Source organism: Hemitrygon akajei, unplaced genomic scaffold, assembly GCF_048418815.1.
Source record: "Hemitrygon akajei unplaced genomic scaffold, sHemAka1.3 Scf000055, whole genome shotgun sequence".
Lineage (NCBI taxonomy): Eukaryota > Metazoa > Chordata > Chondrichthyes > Myliobatiformes > Dasyatidae > Hemitrygon > Hemitrygon akajei.
Genome location: NW_027331941.1, coordinates 5,836,665 through 5,861,706, shown reverse-complemented (window position 1 = coordinate 5,861,706; position 25,042 = coordinate 5,836,665). Strand labels below are relative to the sequence as shown.

Sequence of the window (25,042 nt, the reverse complement as noted above, 5' to 3'; positions counted from 1 at the left end):
CCCAACCCCCCTTCCCCCATGAATTCCCCTCATTCCCCAAACACCTTCCCCCACGAACCCCTCACTCCCCGACCCCCTTCCCCCATGAACCCCCCCACTCCCTGACCCTCTTGACCCACGAACACCCCCCTCACTCCCCAAGCCCCTTCCCACACACGAACCCCCCTCACTCCCCGACCCCTTACCACATGAACCCTTTCCCCCACAAACTACCCTCTCACTCCCTGACCCCCTCTCTCTCTCGACCCCTTCCCCCACGAACCCCCTCTTGCTCCCCGACCCCCTTCCCCACAAACTCCCCTCTCGCTCCCCCATAAACCCCCTCCTCGCTCCCCTCCCCCCATGAACCCCCCCCGGCTCCCCGACCCAATTCCCCCAAGAACCCCTCTCATACTCCAACCCCCTTCATCCACGAACTCCCCTCGCTCTCCGACCTCCTTCCCCCCACGAACTCCCTTCTCTTTCCCCAAACCCCTTCCCCACGAACCCCTCTCACTCCCCAACCCCCTGTCCCATGAACCCCCTCTTGCTCCCCTCTCCCCCCATAAATCCCCCCGGCTCCCCCGACCCAATTCCCCTATGAACCTCCCTCAAACCCCAACCCCCCTTGCTCTCCAACTCACTTCCCCAACAAGCCCCCTTTTGCTCCCAGACACTCTATCTCCACTGAGCCCCGCTCACACCCTCTACCTCTCACACTCTGACTCCTCCACCTTCTCTCCACGCAGACCCCTTGAAACTGCCTCCATCTCCTTCCTCACCGAGCTCCTGTCATTATCACTCCCCTACTCCCTCCCACTCTCCTCTCTCACTCTCTGACTCCCCCCTCTGTCCCCTCCCCACTCCCCCTACTCCCTCCCTCTCTCCCCACTGCCCCTCTCCATGGAGCCCACGTCCCCAACACACTCTCCTCGCTGCCCCTCACTCTCTCCGCAGAGAGGGGTTTTCACTGCCTCCCTCCCTCCCACTGAGCCCATCGTACCCTAACTCCCTCTCCCTCTCTCTCCCCCCTCCCCCCTCTCTCTCCCTCTCCCTCCCTCCCCCCCTCTCTCTCCCCCTCTCTCCCCTCTCCCATCTCTCTCTCCCCTCTCCCCCTCCTCTCTCCCCCCTCTCCCCCTCTCTCTCCCCCTCCCCCCTCTCTCCCCCCCTCTCTCTCCCCCCCTCTCCCCCCTCTCTCTCCCCCCCTCTCCCCCCTCTCTCTCCCCCCTCTCTCCCCCCTCTCCCCGTCTCTCCCCCTCTCTCCCCCCTCTCTCCCCCCTCCCTCTCCCCCATCTCCAGAGAGCCCATCGTTCATAAATGAACTCTCTCCACCGCTCTCTCGTTGTGTCGAACAGATTCTTCCTCTCATTCTCTCCGTACAGAGCCCACTCACTCTGAATCCCTCCCTCTCCCCGACAGCTCCTCCTCTTTCAATCCAACTTACTCTGACCCCCTCTCTCTCGGTGCTCCCCTCACCCGTAGGTCTCTGACCTGATCACTCCCTCCCTCTCTTCCCCACTGCCCCTCGTAGTGTCTACCTGTCTCTATCCCTCAGTCTCCGCACAGAACCTGTCACTGTCATTCGCTTCCCAACCGCCCTGGCCCCTAATTGTCTCTGTCCCTCGTGCTCTCCGCCCAGAACCCGCCGGTCGCTCTCTGACTCGGTCGTTCAGTCCCTTTCTCCACCAACCCCCATCCCCCCAATAACCTCTCTCATTATCTGGCTGCGTCCCTACATCTCCCCACTCGGAGCCCGTCACTCTCAGAGTCGCGCACTGCTTCATGCTCTGCACCCTCGCACTGCCTCTGCATGGAGACCGGTTATGAACTCCCTCATGCTCTCCCGACAGCCCGAGTCACCGACTCCCTGCCCTCTCTCCCCCCCTCACTCTGTGTGTCTGCCCCCCTTGCAGATCCCCTCCCAGAGCTGCCGACGTTGCACCCGGCGCCCATCGTGCTGATCAAGACGAGACCGGGCCGCGGCCGCTGGAGGGGGAAGGGCGGCGGCGAGCCGGCAGACCCCGACCCGGAGACGGAGGGGGTGCCCGTCACCCGGTGGGAGACCCACTACTGGGAGAAGGCCTCGCCCTCGGCCTTCCCGCCCCCCGGCGGCGAGGGGAGGGCCCCGGACGCCCAGGCCCCGGGCCCCGAGACGGCCGCGGCCAGCGGGACGGAGGCGGAGAGCATGCAGCTGATCTGCGAGTCCATCTGCGAGGCGCCCCAGCAGGACAGCGGCATCTCGCTGGAGGGTGAGTGAGGGGATGGAGGGGAGGGAGAGGGCAGCCCCTCAGTGGGACAGCCCCAGCAAGCAGAGAATCAGCGTCGAATTTCAAATTTTCTGCCAAGTACGTGCCCTCGAGGCCACTGTATTAGGAATCTGATGCGATCCCATCCATTGCAAAATTCAAAGTTTGCGTTCAGATACGCGCAGCGTGCGGTTATTTGACTTCCTGTCGCCTTCCTGTCTGCTGAAACGATCCTGGCCGTTCTCCCCTGACCTCTCTCATCAGCAAGGCCTTCTCGCTCACCCGGCGTGTTTTCGTTTCGCCTTTTCCGCTCCGTTCTCTGCTTTCTCCACGGACCGTTGTGCGTGCAGATCCCGGCAGGTCGGCAGTTTACTGAGGTACTCAGTCCACCCGGTCTGGCACCGGCAGTCTCGCTGAGCTCGCGTCTCATTCAGTGGGTACATTTAGCGTCGGAGAAATGCAGACAATATCCATCCTGAAATTATTCTTCTTTGCAAACAACCACGAGAACGGAGGAGTGCCCCAAAGAATGAACCCCAAAGACCCCCAGCTCCCCCCCTCCCACGCGTAAGCTGCAGCAAATCAATGATCTCCCCCCTACCCCCACCCAGCAGAAAAGCATCTGCACCCTCCACCGAGCATTTGAACGTGCAGCAAAAGCATCAGTAAAGAGACAGACTCGCAGACCACTGGATCACCCGGTAATTCATAGAAACATAGAAAACCTACAGCACGGTGCAGGCCCTTGGGCTCACCAAGTTGTGCCGAACATGCCCCTGCCTGAGGAATTACTAGGCTTACCCAGAGCCCTCTATTTTACTGTGTACCTATCCAAAAGTCTCTTAAAAGACCCTATCGTATCCGCCTCCACCACCATCGCCGGCAGCCCATTCCACCCACTCACCACTTTCTGAGTAAAAAACTTACCCCTGACATCTCCTCTGTACCTACTACCCAGCCCTCTCGGGCAAGCCATTTCAGCCCTGGGAAAAAGCCTCTGACTATCCACACGATCAATGCCTCTCATCATCTTGTACACCTCTATCAGGTCACCTCTCATCCTCCGTCGCTCCAAGGAGAAAAGGCCGAGTTCACTCAACCTATTCTCATAAGGCACACTCCCCAATCCAGGCAACATCCTTGTAAATCTCCTCTGCACCCTTTCTATAGTTTCCACATCCTTCCTGTAGTGACGTGACCAGAACTGAACACAGTACTCCAAGTGGGGTCTGACCAGGGTCCTACATAGCTGCAACATTACCTCTCGGCTCCTAAACTCAACCTGTGGGGTCTGACCAGGGTCCTGTATAGCTGTAACATTACCTCTCGGCTCCTAAACTCAACCTGTGGGGTCTGACCAGGGTCCTATATAGCTGCAACATTACCTCTCGGCTCCTAAACTCAACCTGTGGGGTCTGTCCAGGGTCCTATATAGCTGCAACATTACCTCTCAGCTCTTAAACTCAATCCCACAATTATGAATGCCAATGCACCATGTGCCTTCTTAATCACAGAGTCAACCTGCGCAGCTGCTTTAAGCGTCCTATGGATTCAGACCCCAAGATCCCTCTGATCCTTCACACTGCCAGGAGTCTTCCCATTAATACTATATCCTACCATCATATTTGACCGACCAAAATGAACCACTTCACACTCATCTGCGTTGAAATCCATCTGCCACTTCTGAACCCAGTTTTGCATCCTATCGATGCCCCGCTGTAACCTCTGACAGCCCTCCACACGGTCCACAGCACCCCCAACCTTTGTGTCATCAGCAAACTCACTAACCCATCCCTCCACTTCCTCATCCAGGTCGTTTATAAAAATCACGAAGGGTCCCAGAACAGAACGCCTTGGGGTTTTCCTTAATCCGGCTCGCCAAGGCCTTCTCATGGCTCCTTCTGGCTCTCCTAATTTCCCTCTTAAGCTTCTTCCTGTTGGCCTCGTAATCTCATAGAGCTCTAACGTTACCCAGCCCTCTGAACTTTTAGTAAGCTTTTCTTTTCTTCTTGACTCGATTTACCACGGCCTTTGTACAGCACAGGCATCCCGCAGGCTCTCTCCCCGATAAGGGAAAATGAGGTGTCCCCGTTTCACAGTGAGAGGGGAGACGTAACAAAACAACTCGCTGATTTATGGTGTTAAGCGCCTGTTGCGTGGCTTTTTCCCCGAGCTGTGCGCCCAAAGGACTCGGCTCTCCGTGCAGTCCCGTGACGGATCCGGGCGGCGGCACTGACCTCAGATCCTCCCGCCTCCGGAGCCACGAGAATCTGGCACCCTGAAAGGCGCGCTGGTCTCCCAGTGCACGTCCTCGGTGTATCGAAAAGCGGCCGGCGGCGAGGGCGGGTCCCCATTTCCCGCAAGGAGCCGGTCAGCCTGTAACTCCGGGTGAGGGTCCTCAGAGGAACCCTGGAAAGTGAAAGAAGAGATAGTGAGGATAGAAACAGAGCTGCGAGCAGGCGCCACCGTCCTCCTGAGCTCCGCTCCCCCCCCCCCCCCCCCCCCGTCCCGATGCTTGGTCTGAACAACCGCTGGACCTCTTGGCCACGTCTGCGTGCTCTTACGCGCAGAGTTGCTGTCACGTGGTCGGCTGGTCGGCCATATTTGCGTTCACGGGCAGGTGCGCGGGTGTACCCGATAAAGTGGCCACGGTGTGTCCGTCAGCAGGCGCTACCTCAAGATTCGGTTTCTTGTAGGCATTCACAATAGGATAGAGAGGATACAACGGGATCAGTTTGAAAACTGCACGCAAAGACCGACAGACAGCCAATGAGCAAGAGAAGACAATCTGTGCAAATAAAAATCAAGTGATGAATACGGTACTGAGTAGCTGCACGAGCTGCAGGGTCTTTGGAAGTGAGTCTGCAGGTTGTAGAATCAGTTCAGCACCGAGGTGAGTAGAGTTATCCACGCCGGTTCATAAAAAACATAGGGAATTCGTGCAGGAGTCGGCCATCTTGCCCGCCGAGCCTGCCCCGCCATTCAATAAGATCGTGGCTGATCGTGGCCATGGACTCATCTCCACCTACCTGCCTTTTCCCCATCACCCTTAATTCCCCTCCCATGCAAAAGTTTATCCAACCTTGTCTTAGATATATTCACTGAGGCAGCCTCCACTGCTTCATCGGGCGGAGAATTCCAGAGATTCACCACTCTCTGGGAAAAGCAGTTCCTCCTCATCTCCGTCCGTAATCTGCTCCCCCCGAATCTTGAGGCTGTGTCCCCTAGTTCTAGTCCCACCTATCAGTGGAAACAACTTTCCTGTCTCTACCTTATCCATCCCTTTCATAATTTTATATGTTTCTATAAGATCTCCTCTCATTCTTCTGAATTCCAGAGAGTACAGTCCCAGGCGACTCAACCTCTCCTCACAGTCTAACCCCCTCATCCCTGGAGTCAACCTGGTGAACCTCCTCTGCACCGCCTCCGGAGCCAGTCTATCCTTGTGAACCCACCCGCTTTGCAGTTGAAATAATTGAAGCTACTTGTCGTTGGGTGTATTTAAGGCAGAGATAGGTAGGTTATTGATTAGCCGGGTCATCTAAGGGTAGGGGGTGAAGGCCTGGGAGTGGGGATGACTGGAGGGATTGGATCAGCGATTGAATGGCGGAGCAGACTCGATGGGCTGAATGGCCTCATTCGACTCCGATCACTTACTGCACCCTTGTCACGGAGCTCTCTGTCTCCTCCCGGTTCCCTGACTCACCGTGCTGTCACCTGCGAGCGTGATGCAGGTCACCTGGTGGAGGGCAGAATCTGGCCACGAGCGGAAGGCCTGGCGTTCGGGACGATCGGCGGCGGAGGGGGTGTATTCGGACTGGTTGCCTCACTGCCCTGGCGTGGAGGCCGGCAATCCCCCCCCCCGGGAACAGAGGAGCCCACGCGGGAAGTGGTCGAAACGGCCCGGTCCGCCATGGGAGAAGCCCTGCCCATCGTTGGGCACGGCACCGAGGAATGCCTGGCGGCCGAAAGCAGCGTCCTTCGTCAAGGGGGTTGCCACCGCCCAGGCCCGTGCCCTCTTCTCACTGCCGCCACCGGGAAGGAGGGACGGGAGCCGTCATTACCCTTCTGCCATCGGGCTCCTGAACCGGCGTGGATAACTTCACTTCAACTCCGATGAACTGATTCCTTCAAGGGCTGTCCGACTGTTTTTCAGTACAGTCCGTCCCTCCTTATCCGCGGGGTTCGGCATGCGCAAGCGCAACCAGCCGCCGAACGGGAAAACCTGGAAGTGCTCTTCCAGCACTTGTTGTTCGAGCGTGTGCAGACCTTTTTTTGTCATTATTCCCTAAACAATGCAGTGTAACAACCGTTTTACAGAGCATTTACATTGTATTAGGTATTATAAAGTAATCTAGAGATGATATAAAGTATGTGGGAGGACGTGCGTAGGTTATCGTGGATTGGGATCTTTTAAAAAATCTGAAGATCTCTTACTAAGTAAGTCGGAACAGGTCCATCCGGTATTACTTAGTGACAGTTAGTCAAGCGTTTGTCTTAGTATATAGTATATCTTTCACCTTCCTATGCATGTAAAACACTTAAGAACGTATGTTTCAGCGCCGGGCTCGGGAAGTTCCCGAGTTCGATCCAGTGACAGATTGCTCCCGAGCGTGCTGTCCATCTGTGCCAGGTTGACGTGGAGGATCAAAACCCCAAAACCCAATAATTAAACCACTGCGTCGCTTAGTAATAATTGTAGCTTTCATCGGGGCAGGGCCTTTATCACTTTATCCTTTAAAATTGTTCCGGTCTTTGACCGACTGCAGCTTAACGCTTTTCCAATGACCGATGGCGTTTCACCTCTTTCCGATCACTTCATTATTTCCACTTTATTTTCAATCGTGATTATTTTCGTGAAGAGAAACACTGTGGATTCAGGGCTCCGCCGGGTCCTAATGTCCACCGCACTGAGACAGGTTAAATAAGGTCCGGGGTTCCGCCGGGTCCTAAGGTCCACCGCACTGAGACGGGTTAAATAAGGTCCGGGGTTCCGCCGGGTCCTATGGTCCACCGCACTGAGACAGGTTAAATAAGGTCCGGGGTTCCGCCGGGTCCTAAGGTCCACCGCACTGAGACAGGTTAAATAAGGTCCGGGGTTCCGCCGGGTCCTAAGGTCCACCGCACTGAGACGGGTTAAATAAGGTCCGGGGTTCCGCCGGGCCCTAATGTCCACCGCACTGAGACAGGCTGAATAAGGGACTTGAGCATCCGCGTTTTTTGGTATCCACGGGGGTCCCAGAAGCAATCCCTCGCGGATAAGGAGGGCCGACTGTATTGTTACAGTGGATTCCAGTTAACTGGTCCATCGGATCAGACGTTTATTGCAGGTAGCCCTTAAGGAACAAAAGCTTCATTGAGGAGGAAACAGCCAGGATTCCCTTCATTTATTTGGGGCACTCCGTTGGGGCGGGGGACTGTTGCCGAGTAGTTTCCGGCTGGCGCCGGCTGCGTGCACTTGCACGGCCATCAGTCACGATCGCTCTTTTTTTAAATTGCGTGGGCGATGTGTGTTCTCGTTCAAGAGGCGGTGGATTTTACTTTCGCTTGCCGCCGATACGTTGGCGAGAAGTAAGCAGCGAGACAACTCCCGCTGTTCCGCTCACCGCGGCTCCGAGCGTTCAGGCTGTGAGATGCCAGAGGAAAAGGAAACAGCTTCACCACCTCAACGAGTTAGCAGCCCCGGAGAGTCCGAAGGTCATCTTCGAACAATGGTGAACGTTCGAATTGAAGTGGAGATTTGGAGGATGCAATTGTCTAAAGCATTGTATGAAGGCCGCCCGTTACCTACATTAGGGACCCGCGTTGATTTGGATCCCTTACGGGCAATCACAAGGACACACAGGAAGTCCTCCATTGAATACTATTAGGACCTAATTCATCTGTTGAAGGTTTTCAAAGGTACTTTTAATGTCAGAGAAATGTGTACAATACACATCCCAAAATGCTTTTTCGTCGCAACCATCCACGGAAACAGAGGAGTGCCCCCAAAGAATGAATGACAGTTAAAAGTTAGAACCCCAAAGTCCACCACCAACCCCCACCCCCACCCCAGCTTTCCTCTCTCCCGCACGTAAGCAGCGAGCAACAATCCCCCTCCCGGGCAAAATAGCGTCGGCACCCACCCCCGAGTACTCAAGCGTGAGCGAAGCAACAGCAAAGACACCGGCCTGGCACTTACCCCAGAGACTTAGCGTTTCACCCGGCTTTCGACATACCGCAGGCTCCCTCTCCCGAATAAGGGAGAAAGGGGCGTCTCCGTTTTCACGGCCGGCGGGGAGACACAACATCAACTCGCTGGTTTACAATGTTAAAAGTCCGTGACATCACTTTCTTTGAGCTCTGTGCCCGAAGGTCTGGGTACAGAGCCGTAGATATTCCGACTCCCCCGACGACACACGGGTCTGCCGATAACCATCGCACTGTGGAAGTCGTGGTGGTGTTCTGATTTGTTCTGTATTTCATCTAAATACATAAATTCTACTCAGTTAAATGGTGATTTATCTTTTTTTTATATACCTTTAAACTATTTCTATGAACCTTCAGCTAATTGGGGCAAGTGCTTAATTGGGCCAAAATGTACTGGTCCTAATGTGTCCCAATTAACTGGAATCCACTCTATTTGCTTGTTATTATTCTGCGTGTTTTTGTTTTTCCCTCGTATTTTTTGATCCAGAGTGTGGCTATAGTCTTTAATGGACGGCTTCAGAGGGGAATGGAGTTCGACACTCGACACAATATTTGAGTACCTGGATGAGCACTTAAATCTCTGAGAGAGCTGTGGTTCAGTGCTTTTCTCAGCTTGGTCATATCTTGAGTGGACCTTAAGTTTACTAAGTATTTCCGTAGCTTTTCTCTTAACTCTCTTGCTTGGGTTAACCACTTTGTACTCCATTCTGTGGTCTATTTCTGCTGTTAAGGGTTCAACTTTGTTTCTTCATCCCTTCTGCCACTTTATTCATTACTATTATCGGGTTTCCCTCAGCTCAAGCCAGTAAAGCCTGAGGTATGGGTATAGCCAAGCTTGCTCGTTTCTCAATTGCTAGGCAGCGTCCGTTATTAAGGACCCCCGGCACCCAGGACATGCCCTTTTCTCACTGTTACCGTCAGGCAGGAGGTACAGAAGCCTGAAGGCACACACTCAGTGATTCAGGAACAGCTTCTTCCCCTCTGCCATCCGATTCCTAAATGGACTTTGAACCCGTGAAAACTACCTCACTTTTTTAATATACAGTATAGTATTTCTGTTTTTTGCATGATTTTTTAATCTATTCAATATACAGTAATTGATTTATTTATTGTTTTAGTTACTATTTTAATTGGTTTCTTCTCTGCTAGATTATGTATTGCATTGAACTGCTACTGCTAAGTTAACGAATTTCACGACACATGCTGGTGATAATAAACCCGATTCTGACTTCTGGGCGATTCTACTGGAGTTTAGTACTGTGGCTTTCCGGAAATTTACATAAATATTGCCGTATAGGCCTGACTGTTTAATGCTGTTATGTAGTGCCTTTGGGGTGACACTAGTTGTAGATGACTATCAGGACAATGTAGACCATAAGACATCATGGCTGATCCTTTTTTTTTCCCCTCCTCAACCCCACTCCTCGGCCTTCTCCCGCTAACCTTTGATGCCGTGTCCAGTCAAGAATCTGTCAAGCTCTGCCTTGAATCAGAATCAGGTTTATCATCACCGGCAACGTGACGTGAAATTTGTTAACTTAGCAGCAGCAGTTTGATGCAATGCATAATACAGAAGAAAAAATAAAAACAAATAAATCAATTGCAGTCATGTACATTGGAGATTAAAAATTGTGCCAAGACAGAAATAACACATATTGAAAAAGTGAGATAGTGTTCACGTGTTCAAAGTCCATTTAGGAATCGGATGGCAGAGGGGAAGAAGCTGTTTCTGAATCGCTGAGTGTGTGCCTTCAGGCTTCTGTACCTCCTGCCTGATGGTAACAGTGAGAAAAGGACATGTCCTGGGTGCTGGAGGTCCTTAATAATGGACTCTGCCTTTCTGAGACACCGCTCCCTGAAGATGGCCTGGGTACTTTGTAGGTTAGTACCCGAGATGGAGCTGACTAAATTTACAACCTTCTGCAGCTTCTTTTGGTCCGTACCAGGCAGTGATGCAGCCTGTCAGAATGCTCTCCACGGTACAACTATAGAAGTTTTTGAGTGTATTTGTTGACATAACAAATCTGTTCAAACTCTTAATGAAGTATAGTCGCTGTCTTGCCTTATTTACAACTACATGGATATGTTGGGACTAGGTTAGATCCTCAGAGATCTTGACAGCCAGAAACTTGAAGCTGCTCACTCTCTCCCCTTCTATGAGGATTGGTATGTGTTCCTTCGTCTTACCCTTCCTGACATCCACAATCAGCTCTTTTGTAGTCTCCTTTCTGCTGCCTCGCACCCTTCTTTAAATAGCGGAGTAACATTTGCAATTTTCCACTCGTCCGGTACAATGCCAGAACCTCTGGGTTCTTGGAAGATTACTGTTAATGCCTCCCCAATCTCTCCAGCTGCTTCCTTCAGAACCCTTCAATCAGCTCTTTCGTCTGACTGACGTTGAGTGCCGGGTTGTTGCTGCGGCACCACTTCAGCAGTTGGCATATCTCACTCCTGTACGCTTTCTCTTCACCATCTGAGATTCTACCAACAATGGTTGTATCATCAGCGAACTTGCAGCTGGTATTTGAGCTATGCCCAGCCACACTGTCATGTGTATACAGAGAGTAGAGCAGTGGGCTAAACACACACCCCTGACGTGCGCCAGTGTTGATCGTCAGCGAGGAGGAGATGTTATCACCAATCCGCACAGACTGTGGTCTTCCGGTTAGGAAGTCGAGGATCCAATTGCAGAGGGAGGTACAGAGGTCCAGGTTCTGCAACTTCTCAATCAGGATTGTGGGAATGATGGTATTGAATGCTGAGCTATGGGCAATGAACAGTAGGTGTTTGTGTTGTCCGGTTGGTCTGAATCCTTGTGGAGAGCCATTGAGACTGCGTCTGCCGTCGACCTATTGTGGCGATAGGCAAATTGCACTGGGTCCAGGTCCTTGCTGAGGCAATACACCTAACGACCTGGCCTCCACAGCTCCGTTTTAAATGGATGCCCCTCCATCCTGAGGCTGTGCCCTCTTGACCTGGGCTCCCCCATCATGGGAAACTTCCTTTCCACATCCACTCTGTCTAGGCCTTTCAACAGTCAATGAAAGCAAGCAAGCGGGTACAGCAGGCAGTGAAGAAAGCTAATGGCATGCTGGCCTTTATAACAAGAGGAATTGAGTATAGGAGTAAAGAGGTCCTTCTGCAGCTGTACAGGGCCCTGGTGAGACCCCACCCGGAGTATTGTGTGCAGTTTTGGTCTCCAAATTTGAGGAAGGACATTCTTGCTATTGAGAGAGTGCAGCGTAGGTTCACGAGGTTAATTCCTGGAATGGCGGGACTGTCATATGTTGAAAGATTGGAGCGAGTGGGCTTGTATACACTGGAATTTAGAAGGATGAGAGGGGATCTGATTGAGACATATAAGATTATTAAGGGATTGGACACACTGGAGGCAGGAAGCATGTTCCCGCTGATGGGTGAGTCCAGAACTGGAGGCCACAGTTTAAGAATAAGGGGTCGGCCATTTAGAAACAGAGATGCGAGAAAACTTTTTCACCCAGAGAGTTGTGGATCTGTGGAGTGCTCTGCCCCAGAGGGCAGTAGAGGCCAATTCTCTGGATGCATTCAAGAGAGAGTTCGATAGAGCTCTTATAGATAACGGGGACAAGGGATATGGGGAGAGGGCAGGAACGGGGTACTGATTGTGTATGATCAGCCATGATCACAGTGAATGGCGGTGCTGGCTAGAAGGGCCGAATGGCCTACTCCTGCACCTCCTGTCTATTGTCTATCGCCTTTCAACGTTGGAAAGCTTTCGATGAGATCTGCCCCCCCCCCCCCCCCCCACCTTATCCTTCTAAATTCCAGCAAGCAGAGACCCAGAGCCTCATGCGATAACCTTTTCATTCCCGGAATCATCGTTGTGAACCTCCTCTGGGCCCTCTCTTTACTTGCCAGCACATCTTCTCTAAGACGAGGGGCCCGAAACTGTTCACAGTACTCGAGGTGAGGCCTCACCAGTGCCTCATGAAGCCTCAGCATCACATCCCCGCTCTTGTGTTCTAAACCTCTTGAAATGAATGCCGACATGCCATCGACCTTCCTCTCCACCGACTCGACCCTGCTCGCGTTCCAAAGTCTTTCAATTTCCTCCTTAAATTCGGCATATTCCTGGTGTTTGTCACTTCCTGATTTCTGTCCATTATGCGTGTATGGAATGGCTATAAATAAACTGTTCATGCTTGTTCCTCCTGAATTATTACATCCGACGGTTAATACGGATTGCCCTATCTGTAATAACGGAGCGGTCGCAGTGTAATTTGTGGGATTCTGACTCTAAAACCGCATCAGGCTTGCATTTATGGTAAGGTGTATTGTAAGAGTTTGTATTTTAAAGCAAGATTTCGGCGAGCGACATTTGCCCTTTGATTGTTACTACGATTTCATTTGCACGGTTGGCCTTCTGCACATTGGCTGTCTTTGTTTTTCATTGATCCTGTTGTACTTGTTCTGTGAAAACAAATCTCAGGGTAGTGTGCAGTGACAGAAACGTCCTTTGACGATAAATTTACTCTAACGTTGTGATTTGTTGTCGGGGCGTCGAGGAAGGAATTGGGGCTGTCCGGGGAGGATGGAGGAAGAGAGAGGGGAGGGAGGGAGGGGGCCGGCTATTCTGTGAGTTCTTCAGTGACCCGTCCCAACAGCAGGGCAGCATCTCCCGGGACGGTGGATGAGGTGGGGTCAGTGGGAGGGGAGTTGTTTGTGAAGGGCAGAGACGAGGGTCTGGAGGATGAGCGAGGGTTCTCCCTCCTGCTGACTCCAGTTTCCCCCGTCTCCACCCCCCCCCCCCAGCCCTTGTTTCCCTTGTACTCTCTGCCTGGTTCACTGACCTCTCTTGCTATCTTTCTCTCCCCTCTCTCTCTCCCTCCCACCTTGCCCTCTCTTACAGGATTGGCTGCAGCCGCTGCTCTTCCCGATCCCGTCCGGGAGCCGGACTTGGTGCACAGGTAGGGCGAGAGCAAGGACTCGGGGGGGGGGGCCAAGCATTTCTTCACCCACCCTAGGGAGAGGGGGGATGAGAGGGTGTGGGTGATGGTAGGGTGCGGTCCCGGTGTGGAGCGGGCATGGGATAGGTCTGAGTGTGGAGTGGGGGTTAAATGTGGTCCTGCCGCGGAGGTGGGATGTGGTCAGTATGGAGCAGGGGTGTGTGGTCTTGTGGCAGAGGTAGGGTATGATCAGTGTGGAGCGGGGATGTGTGGTCTTGTGGCAGAGGTAGGGTATGGTCAGTGTGGAGCGGGGATGTGTGGTCTTGTGGCAGAGGTAGGGTATGGTCAGTGCGGACAGGGGTGTGTGGTCTTGTGGCAGAGGTAGGGTATGGTCAGTGTGGAGCGGGGATGTGTGGTCTTGTGGCAGAGGTAGGGTATGGTCAGTGCGGAGCAGGGGTGTGTGGTCTTGTGGTGGAGGTGGGATACGGTCGCAGTACGGAGCAGGGGTGTGTGGTCTTGTGGCAGAGGTAGGGTATGGTCAGTGTGGAGCAGGGGTGTGTGGTCTTGTGGCGGAGGTGGGATACGGTCGCAGTACGGAGCAGGGGTGTGTGGTCTTGTGGCAGAGGTGGGGTATGAGTGCGGAGCAGGGGTGTGTGGTCTTGTGGCGGAGGTGGAATGTGGTCTCATTGCAGAGCAGGAGTGTGTGGTCTCATGGCAGAGGTGGGGTGTGGATCCAGCGCGGAGGTGGGGTGTGTGGGGACAGGCTACTGAAGAGATCACAGTAGCGATACCCTCTCGCCTCCTGCAGTGAGGGTCCCGAGGATCTTGGTGAATCCGACGATGAGGACGACATTCCGTTCCGCGACGATCCCAAAGATGAAATGTACGAACCGTCGCCGCACAGGTAACGGGACGGGAGGGTTCCCGGGTCCCCCCGAACCCCACAGCACCATCCCAGACACCCCTGACCCCTTAACCGGTCGCCCGCCTCTTCTCCCCGCCGGTCCCCTCCTCCTCCTCCTCCTCCTCCCGGTTCTTCCTCCCCACCCGGTCCCGCCGGCCTCCTCCTCGCTCTCCTCTCGCTGCACTCTCCCTCCCCTGCCGCTGGCCCTGGATTCCCCTGTTGTTTGCTGCAATCCCCAGGGAACGCGGGAAGCAGAGACGGAAAGCGCGGAAGGAGAAGCTGGAGACCGTCGAGCAGATGGAGCCTCCGAAGAGGTAGGGGGAGCACTTTCACGCCTCAGTCCGGCTCCCACCCCCTCCCCAGTTTCCACCTCTCGACAGCCATCACCGACGCTCGTGTTAGACTCCCTAACCCGTGAACAAACAAAAGGCTGTGGCCAACCACCGAATCTGTGCCTCTCGTGATTTTTGCCCACCGAGGGTCACCCTCAGTCTCCTTCCCGCCAAGGAATCACAACCTACCTTGCCCGACCTCTCCCGAGAGCTCGTTATTAGCAACTCCCTCGTACAGCTCCACACTCTTTCCAGCTTGACGGCACCTTTCCTATCACAGAGTGACCAAAACTGTATGTAATACACTGAGTGCAGCCTAGACCTGCTCGATCCATGTATTCAGCATCCTTTGTGTGTGTGTGTGTGTGTGTGTGCGCACGGTGGGGGTGGGAGGGGAGAGGGTTTAAATTGCCTCTTTAATTCTTTTCGCTCTTGCTTTAAAAGCAGTGGTTCTAGCTTTAGACCCCTGCTCGTGGGCGGCAGGAAGGGGATGCGTCTCCACCAAAGGCGGTGTAGGGCGCTTCTCCCCTCCGCTGGCCTGCAGGTCACCCTCGAGCCGGGAGTATCGCCTACTTAGCCTCCCGCCGCCCCCCCCCCACTCCCCGATCAGGGTCCCTTGAAGCAGAGGGAGCAGGTGGTGGATGGTCGCACGGCATTATGCCAGGCAGACAGTCTCTGAAGAGTATCGGACCATAAGACACAGTAGAATTAGGCCTTCTGTCTCTATGAGGCACTGGTGAGGCCTCGCCTTGAGTATCGTGAACAGTTTTGGGCCCCTCGTCTGGGAAAAGATGTGCCGGCATTGGAGAGGGGCCACAGGAGGTTCACAAGGACGATTCCGGGAATGAAAGGGTTGTCATTACGAGGAACGTTCGATCGCTCTGGGTCTGTACTCGCTGGAATTCAGAAGGATGGGGGGGGGGATCTTATTGAAGCCTTTCGAACGCTGAAGGGTGTAGGCAGATGGCCGGTGGGGGGGGAGGAGTCACCCGTCTTGTGAAAACGCTGCCCACAAGAACACGACGACGCAGGAAAATCTGCCAGGAATAATTGCGGTCAAAGACTGCGATCAGGCACGCAATGATGATGTCGTATGACACGGCGCATGATGATGACAGTGACCAATGGGTGGGGGAGGGAAGACTGACAATCCTCCTTGTCTCTTCCCCTCACGGTCTTACAAGCACGCAGCCTGGAGTTTCACCTTCTTGCAGGCAGCCGCGAGACGCAGAGGCGTAACGGGATCCGCGGAACGAACCCCCACGCACAGCAGGGATCAGCAGACACCCAGTGTGTGGGGGGGGAAGCGCAAACGGTGCTGACAGATAATCCTCGGAGTGCCCACCAAGTGTGGGTCCGCAGCCACGAAGGCCGAGGCCGTTCAGCCCGAGTGCAGCCGGCCCAGGGGTTGGAGGGAGCTGCGGACTTACTTTAGAAGTTACCTCGGGTTGCCCGCAGCCCTCCGACCTTCTTAAGCCTCACGTACCCGTGTGAACTATCATGGCTGTCTACCCTCCCCACACAACCACCGATTTTATAATTGGAAGCACCGCGACGTCAGGCCCCCAGCGTCCGTGCTCGGTCGGTGCCCCGACTGATCCGACGCGCCCTAACTCCTCCGCCTGCACCGTCCTATTCACGGCAGAAGCCTCAGTTGCCTGCAGAGTAAGATCCCGACTCCTACCCTGACCGATGATGGGCAGCGTGCCGAAAATCCCCCTCCGCCGCCCCCGTCTGCCTCTGACCCCACTCCTTGCACCCCTGGACTCCCCCCCCCCCCCCCGTCCCATTAAGCCCCCTGCTGCCACGGTAGAAGTCACGGTTTGAAGTACGTTTATCAGCAGTTGTCCCGCGTCAACTTTACAACCTGGAGGTCCGGCTCCTCGCAGGCAGCCACGAAGCACAGAAAGCTTAAAGAACCCGTCTTTTCTTTAAGCCTGGAGCTGCACAGAGCCGCGTAAGAGTCGCCTCTGGGTGCGACGCACTATCTGGCCCGGCATTTCAATACACCACAGTAATTGATGCCCCGATTCCTGTCCTCGACCCCCTGACAGACAGCGGGCTGCGTGCCGAGCACCCTCAGCGCCGTGTCCACCCGTGACTGCCCTGGGGTCCCCCTTCCCGTTACACACTCCCCAGTGACGGACCGTGCACCGTACCGGCAGTGTCACGTCCCAGCGCCTGCGCTCGGTGCCCCAACTGAAGGCCAGCGGGCCCTCACGGCGTGCAGGGGCCTTCCAAGTCTCGGACTTGGCTGGCGGCTCGTTCCTCGTGGCCAGTGCCCTCGGAGTTTGGAAAAAGTTGCCTCTTGGGTCTCGCCTCATCCTGTGTCCTGTGTGTCCGTAAGGAGCGGAGACTGGGGAGCTTGGTCTTTGTGGGAGGGAGAAGGGAAACGGGGTTTAACGGCAAACGGGACTACCAGACTTTGGGGTGTGTGTGTGTGTGTGTCTGCCTGTCTGTGTGTGTGTGGGTTTGTGTGCGTTTGTCTGCCTGTGAGTGTGGGTTTGTGTGCGTTTGTCTACCTGTGACTGTGGGTTAGTGTGTGTGTGTGTGTCTGTCTGGGAGTGTGTGTGGGTCTGTATGTGAGTTCTGGAGTGTGTGTGTGTGTGTCTGCCTGTAAGTCTGGGAGAGTGTCTGTGTGTGTGTGTGTGTGTGTACGTTGAGTGTTGGAGTGTCTGTGTATGGATGACCGTGCGTGCGTGTGTGTGTGTGTCTGCCTGTAAGTCTGGGAGAGTGTCTGTGTATGGGTGACCGCGTGTGTCTGGGGGCATCTGCCTGTGTCGAGAGAATGAGGATCTCTTCCCTCGGTGGGAGATACGGGACGTCGTTTAACAGCGAGTGTTTACGGACGTAAGGCCAGACCACCAGTTCCATTGCCCCGGCAGGGTGGGGAGTGGTGGGGTGTGTGGTTCTGTGAATGCCGTACCTCACTGGCCGTCTCATTTCTCTCTCTCTCTCCCTCTCTCTCCCTCCCTCCCCCTGTCTCTCCCTGTCTCGCAGGAGGCTGCAAAGACCCAAAGAAGACAGAGGTCCCCGGCCCCCCAAGAAGCGGTAGGTGCTGCGATCGGCTCGCCCCTCCCAGGATAGTCGTCCCTCCGGTCGGTGTGTGCCCCCTCTGCGTCTGAGTCTGCTTTAGTGCCGTGGGCAGGTTTCACTCCCCACCTGGGCCCAACAGGGTTGGGCTTCTCCACGTGGAGCGGGCTGGGAGTGCAGAACCGGCTGCTGAGGGAGTGGAAGTGGAGCCAGAAATCGTAACTGAAGGTGGGGGTGGGGGGGGGGGCGGGTTTGCTACTGCAGAGGACGGAAAAAAGCTGCACAGGGTTAGAACCATAGAACATTACAGCAGAGAAACAGGCCTTTCGGCCCTTCTTGGCTGTGCCAAACCATTTTTCTGCCCAGTCCCACTGACCTGCACCTGGACCATATCCTCCATACACCTCTCATCCATGTACCCGTCCAAGTTTTTCTTAAATGTTAAAAGTGAGCCCGCATTTACCACTTCATCTGGCAGCTCATTCCACACTCCCACCACTCTCTGCGTGAAGAAGCCTCCCCCACAATGTTCCCTTTAAACTTTTCCCCCTTCACCCTTAACCCATGTCCTCTGTTTTTTTTTCTCCCCTGGCCTCAGTGGAAAAAGCCTGCTTGCATTCACTCTGTCTATACCCATCATAATTTTATACACCTCTATCAAATCACCCCTCATTCTCCTATGCTCCAGGGAATAAAGTCCTAACCTATTCAACCTTTCTCTGTAACTCAGTTTCTCAAGTCCCGGTAACATCCTTGTAAACCTTCTCTGCACTCTTTCAACCTTATTAATATCCTTCCTGTAATTTGGTGACCAAAGCTGCACACAATGCTCCAAATTCAGCCTCACCAATGCCTTATACAACCTCACCATAACATTCCAACTCTTATATTTAATTTCATTTTTCAATCTTTTTATTGATTTTCAAATAAAGGATATACAAATCGGAGGAGGAGTTTAGCAAACAGATAATATAAGACATATAAACAGCAGTAAAAAAAAAACCAAAGTATATATTGTCAAAATCAGATAGGTAAAATGTTACGCTGTTATATGTACAATACAGTCAAAAAAAACTACAACTCCTCATAGCAATCATAAAAAGAAAGATTGGAAATTTTATTTGATAAAGGGGGAAAAAACCACTAACTAAACTAAAACAAAAAAAAGAGAAAAGAAAAAGAAAGAAAATGAACATTCCAACACTAATACTCAATACTTTGATTTATAAAGGCCAATGTACCAAAAGCTCTCTTTACAACCCTATCTACCTGTGACGCCACTTTTGGGGAATTTTGTATCTGTATTCCCGGATCCCTCTGTTCTACTGCACTCCTCAGTGCCCTACCATTTACCTTGCATGTTCTACCTTGGTTTGTCCTTCCAAAGTGCAATACCTCGCTCTTGTCTGTATTAACCGCCATCTGCCATTTTTCAGCCCATTTCTCCAGTTGTAAATTTAGTTGGCTCCATCCCGGGTACTAGCCCACAAAGTACCCAGGACATCTTCAGGGAGCGGTGTCTCAGAAAGGCAGCGTCCGTTATTAAGGACCCCCAGCACCCAGGACATGTCCTTTTCTCACTGTTACCATCAGGCAGGAGGTACAGAAGCCTGAAGGCACACACTCAGCGATTCAGGAACAGCTTCTTCCCCTCTGCCATCCGATTCCTAAATGGACATTGAAGCTTTGGATACAACCTCAGTTTTTTAATATACAGTATTTCTGTGTCTGCACATTTTTTAAAAATCTATTCAATATACTGTTATGAACCCCATAACTGGGTCACTTACCAGCAAAGATAGAGAGGTCCGCTGAAATCTGATGGTACTATTTTTAAACGTTTTTATTTATAAAGGGGCACAAAAGTAAGGTTAATACAAACATTCAGATAACATACGTCGTCAATACTCAATCTAAAGCGCGGGTATAGTAATAATCAACGATAAGAAGTAGCTCTATCGTTTGTCTAGGGGTAAAAATATTGTCCGATGGAAATATCAAAGTCTCTGGAGTTCATGCAGGCTTTTAGCCTTTTGGGGACCGCTGGGGTCTCACGTGTTGGAGAGAGAAAATAAACTTGCCAGCCTTTTGGACTCAAATCGTTGAATCGGGAACGTGGGTTCCCTGTTGTCAGTTGGAAGTCCTTTTTGGTGTTATCAGCCACTCGTTCCCCAAGATAGGGGAACCGAATCACACGTGGCTCCCGAACGGCTTCCCGTCCTCACGGGAGCGATGAGCGATGGTGTCTCCTTCTGGTGCGTCGCTGGGGTACTGCCTCCTGCAGTCCCCTTTTTATCTTGACTTGCAGAGTTGTAGATGTCAATCAAGGTAGGGTGATACAATCCCCACCCCACATTGCCCGAGGGTGTCCATGTCCCTGATAGCTGGCATGTAGTATAGAGTCACAATTCACACAGGTGTCTCTAAGAACAATGGTCAGATCCATTGCATTGTCTCTCATTTCCTGGGTCCAAGACCCGAATTAATAGCGATCTTGCGATTCTCCGGAAGGAGGGGGCTGGTATAACAATACTAAATTGATTTACTCGTTTATTTAATATTCTGTTTTTTTATTTATTATTGTTCTCTCTCTGCTAGATTATGTATTGCATTGAACTACTGCTGCTGCTAAGTTAACAAATTTCACCTCACATGCCGGTGATAATAAACCTGATTCTGAGGTTTATAAACCCCTACCCTTTTTATTTGGTGTTTAATTATTATGTGTCCTTTCGGTGCTGTATCGGATCTGGAGTAACAATTACTGGATTTCGTTCCCTTTTACGTCCCGGCCCAGGCAAGCGCGACAGCACCTCCGCTCCCTGAGGATCACCCGATCCAGGCCTCTATCAAGTCACCTTCTCATCCTCCTTCGCTCCCGAGGGAAAAGCCCTCGTCCGCTCAGCCTATCCTCACAGGACACACCCTCCAATGCAGGCAGCATCCCGGGAAAAGCACCTTCGCATGCCCTGCGAAACCCTTCTTACAGTCAGGAGATAACTGACGAATAGAGGAGCACCCTTCGTAGCAGGCTGATTCTGCCGAGGTGCACACTGAATGCCACAGGAGATCCCTTCTCCCCATGGCTATAAGACTCTGCAACCCCTCCTCCTTAAATTCATAAGCCTACAAATTACCCTATACATCTTCAGGGAGCGGTGTCTCAGAAAGGCAGCGTCCATTATTAAGGACCCCCAGTACCCAGGGCATGCCCTTTTCTCACTGTTACCATCAGGCAGGAGGTACAGAAGCCTAAAGGCACACACTCAGCGATTCAGGAACAGCTTCTTCCCCTCTGCCATCAGATTCCCAAATGGACAGTGAATCCTTGGACATTCCCTCACTTTTTTAATACATGTTATCTCTTTTTTTTGTGATCTCTAATCTATTCAATACTTTAATTGATTTAGTTATTCTATATCATGTATCGCATTGAACTGCTGCTGCCAAGTTAACAAATTTCACGGCAAGTGCCAGTGGTAATGATTCTGATTCTGAAAACTGTGGATCTTTTGGCCACGTTGGCCTTCACGAAACAGGGCATTTGAGTGTAGGAGTTGGTACGTTAGGCTGAAGCTGTACAAGATGTTGGCAAGGCTGGAATAGACATTCTGTGTTCAATTTTAGTACCTACAGTACCGTGTAAAACTCTTAGGCACATACGATGCCTATTAAAAAGTATTCCCCCCTCACCCCCACCCCGGAAGTTTTCATGTTTTATTGTTGTACGACAATGAACTACAGTGGATTTAATTTCACAAACCAGAGAAAATCTGCAGACGCTGGCTATCCGAGCGAGACGCACGCACAAAATGCTGGCTGAACTCAGCAGGCCAGGCCCGACTGTGCTTTCTCCCGCTGATGCTGCCTGGCCTGCTGAGCTCCTCCAGCATTTTTGTGCTGCCTGTTGCATGGATTTTAGTTTGCCTTTTTTGACACTGATCAACAGAAGAAATTTCTACAGATGGGTCTGAATTTATTGCGGCTCTTAAGCAAAGAATAATTGATTGCATAATTACACACCCCCTTCAAGTCAGTATTTAGTAGATGCACCTTTGGCAGCAGTTACAGCCTTGAGTCTGTGTGGATAGGTCTCCATCAACTTTGCACATCTGGACACTGAAATTTTTCCCCATTCTTTTACGAAATTGCTCAGGCTATGTCAGATTGGATGGGGATCATGAGTGAACAGCCCTTTTCAAGTTCAGCCACAAATTCTCAATTTGGATTGAGGTCTTGGCCACTCCACCCCACGTTAACTTTGATTTTAAGCCGTTCCTGTGTTAGTTAAAGTCTGTCCAGAGCCTTATCGGCTCATCAGGTTGGTGCTTAGGCCAGTTTCCGTGGCGTGAAGCCACTGAGAGTACGAGAATCCCCCCCCCAGATAGGACACCAGTCTATCGCCCAGCATTTAACCCCCAGCATTTTGCCGGTACCCATTTTCAGCTGGCTGGACTGGAGCAATGTGCGGTTAAGTGCCTCGCTCAACACACTCCCTCGGCTGGGGTTCGAACTCACAACCTTCAGATCACCAGTCCGGTGCCTTAACCACTGGGCCACGCGTCACACCCATTCCTGTGTAGCTTTGGCTTCATGCTTTGGGGTGGTTGTCTTGCTGGTAAACAAATCGTCTCCCACGTCGCAGTTCTCTTGCAGTCTGCATCAGGTTTTCCTCCAGGATTTCTCTGTCTTTTGCTGCGTTCATTTTACCCGCTACCTTCACAAGCCTTCCGGGGCCTGCTGGAGTGAAGCATCCCCTCAGCACGACTCAGCCACCGCCGTTCTTCACTGTCGGGATGGCGTGTTCTTGACGGTGTGCCGTGTCCGGCTTACACCAGGCATAGTGATTAGTCTGATGGCCAAAAACCCCGAGTTCAGTTTCGTCAGACTCTAGAATCTTCTTCCAGCTGACCTCAGAGTCTCCCACACGCCTTCTGGCAAACTCTAGTCAATATTTCATGTGAGTTTTATTTTTAAACAGTGACTTTCTCTTTGCCGCTCTCCCGTAAAGCTGCGACTGGTGAAGCACCCGGGCAAGAGTTGTATATTTGCAGTCTCTCTCATCTCACCCACTCAAGCTTGTAACTCCTCCGGAGTTGCCGTAGGTCTCTCAGTGGCCTCCCTCACCAGTCCCCTTCTTGCACGGTCACTCAGTTTTCGAGGACGGCCTGCTCTGGGCAGATGTACATCTGTGCCATATTCTTTCCATTTCTTGATGATTGACTTAACTGTACTCCAAGGGATATTCAGTGACTTGGAAATTTCCTTGTATCCATCCCCTGACTTGTGCTTTCCAATAACCTTTTCTCAGAGTTGCTTGGAGTGTTCTTTTGGCTTCACGGTGTAGTTTTTTGCCAGGGTACTGACTCACCAGCAGTCGGACCTTCCCGATACAGGTGTATTCTCACTATCGTCCATTGAAACGCCTTGACTGCAGACGGGTCTCCGTTTAACTAACTATGTGACTTCTAAAGACAATTGGCAGCCCCAGTGATCTGGTGTGTCGCATTGAAGGGGGTGAAAGCTCGTGCAATCAGCTGGTTTGTGTTGTATATTTGTAATTCGGGTAGATGGAGCTCGTCAGCCTGGGAAGGCAGTCCGCCTAGGAGAGGGAAAACGATTTCCTGCCTTGCGGCCGCACCCACTCATGGGAAAGGCTTCGGGAGTGAACCCCGAGGACAAATCCGGAGCTGGAGTCAACCTCGTGCTGGCGACTCCAGCGACGTCACCGGTGCCAAGCTGTATCGGCCCTTGCCCTTCCCTTGGGCAACATCGGTGGCTTGGAGAGGGGAGACTCGCTGCACGGGCAACTGCCGGTCTCCCGCACAGCCTTGCCCAGGCCTGCGCTCTGGAGAAAATACAGGCACAGATCCATGGTCTCGCGAGACTAACGGATGCCGCATTTATAATTAATTTAGGTCAGTTTGTAGAGATCTGTTTTCACCTCAACGTGGAAGAGCCCTTTTCCTGTTGATCAGTATTTTTTAAAAAAATGCCAAATTAAGCCCCCTGTGATTCAGTGCGTAAAACACGAAGACTTCCAAGGGGAGGGGTGTCTATATAGCTCAGGTGCCTGAGACTTCTGCGCAGTACTTGCACTTGTGGAGCGGGGAGAGGGAGTCTGTGAATCCAGCGGGGGTGAAGGATGTTGGGAGTGGCGAGTGTGGAGCACAGCGGGAGCAGTGTGGGACAGGGGACGGAGGAGGAGTGCTGAGGGCTGGGGTGGGGGGGGGTGATGGTTGCAGACACACTGAGACCCCCAAGAATTGGTCTCCCTGGTGCTTCCTACTCCCTCCCCCCCACTTTCCCAACCGTGCTTCCCCTCCCTCCCCACTCTCAGTCCACAATAATAGGCATCTGTTAGTCTCGAGAGAGACCATGCATTTGCGCCTTGGAAGGTTTTTCCAGGGCGCAGGCCTGGGCAGGGTTGTACGGGAGACCGGCACTTGCCCAAGCCGATGTTGTCCGAGGGAAGGGCATTAGGACCCATACAGCTTGGCACCGGTGTCGTCACAGAGCGACGTGTGGTTAAGTGCCTTGCTCAAGGACACAACGCGCAGCCTCAGCCAAGGCTCGAACCAGAGACCTTCAGATCACTAGACCTGACGCCTTATCCGCTAGGCCACGCGCCAACACAACAGAGACCCGTATCAGAATCGGGTCTGTCATCACTCACACGTGTCAAGACACTTGTGTGTGTGTGTCGGGACCGAGTGAGAGGGAAAGTTTGAATAGGTGAGGACTTTACTCCCTGGAGCGTGGCCCAGTGGTTAAGGCGCCGGACTGGCGATCTGAAGGTGGTGAGTTCGAGCCCCAGTCGAGGCGGCGTGTTGTGTCCTTCAGCGAGGCAGTTAACCGCACATCGCTCCGGTCCACCCGGCTGAAAACGGGCACCGGGAAAACGCTGGGGGTTAACCTCGCGATAGACTGGCGTCCTATCCGTGAGGGGGTCTCGTACTCTCAGTCGCTTCACGCCACGGAAACCGGCGTAAACACCGGCCTGATGGGCCAATAGGGCTCGAGACAGACTTTAGCTTTATTCCCTGGAGCGCAGGAGAGTGATACGCAGAAAGGGATACAGGGTTATGACTGGTATTGATCGAGTAAACGCAGGCAGGTTTTTCTCCCCCCCACTGAGGTTGGGTGGGACTGGAACTGGAGGTCAAGGGTTACAGGAGAAAAGGTGAATTATTGGAGAGGAATCTGAAGGGCAACTTCACTCGAGAGGGGAGGATTGAGCTACCGGTGGAGGCGTTGGATGTGAGTTCAGCCCCAACATTTTTAAGGAGTTCGGATGGGGTCCACTCTTTGGGGGAGGGGGGTTGTTGGTGTCAGAGACGGACATCCTGAAGGGTTTGGTGCCCCATCTCACGCCAAGCGACAGCGTCCCCGTCCCCCCCCACCACCGAAAGGGTCCGCGCCCGCCGTCACCCC

The 25,042-nt window shown here is 52.8% G+C and overlaps 1 protein-coding gene across 2 annotated transcripts in view; it reads left to right on the top strand.

The window, feature by feature from the left end:
• The window catches only part of zfp91 (ZFP91 zinc finger protein, atypical E3 ubiquitin ligase), a 75,603-nt gene that overhangs the window by 11,473 nt on the left and 39,088 nt on the right, over positions 1-25,042 (top strand). The window contains exons 3-7 of one of the 2 annotated variants that reach the window (XM_073036277.1): positions 1,893-2,228; positions 13,303-13,360; positions 14,148-14,222; positions 14,483-14,557; positions 17,576-17,626. In XM_073036277.1, the coding sequence (XP_072892378.1) occupies positions 1,893-2,228; positions 13,303-13,360; positions 14,148-14,222; positions 14,483-14,557; positions 17,576-17,626 (595 nt within the window). Of the gene's footprint in view, positions 1-1,892; positions 2,229-13,302; positions 13,361-14,147; positions 14,244-14,482; positions 14,558-17,575; positions 17,627-25,042 lie in introns of both variants that reach the window. The other variant, XM_073036276.1, reaches the window with a different exon arrangement.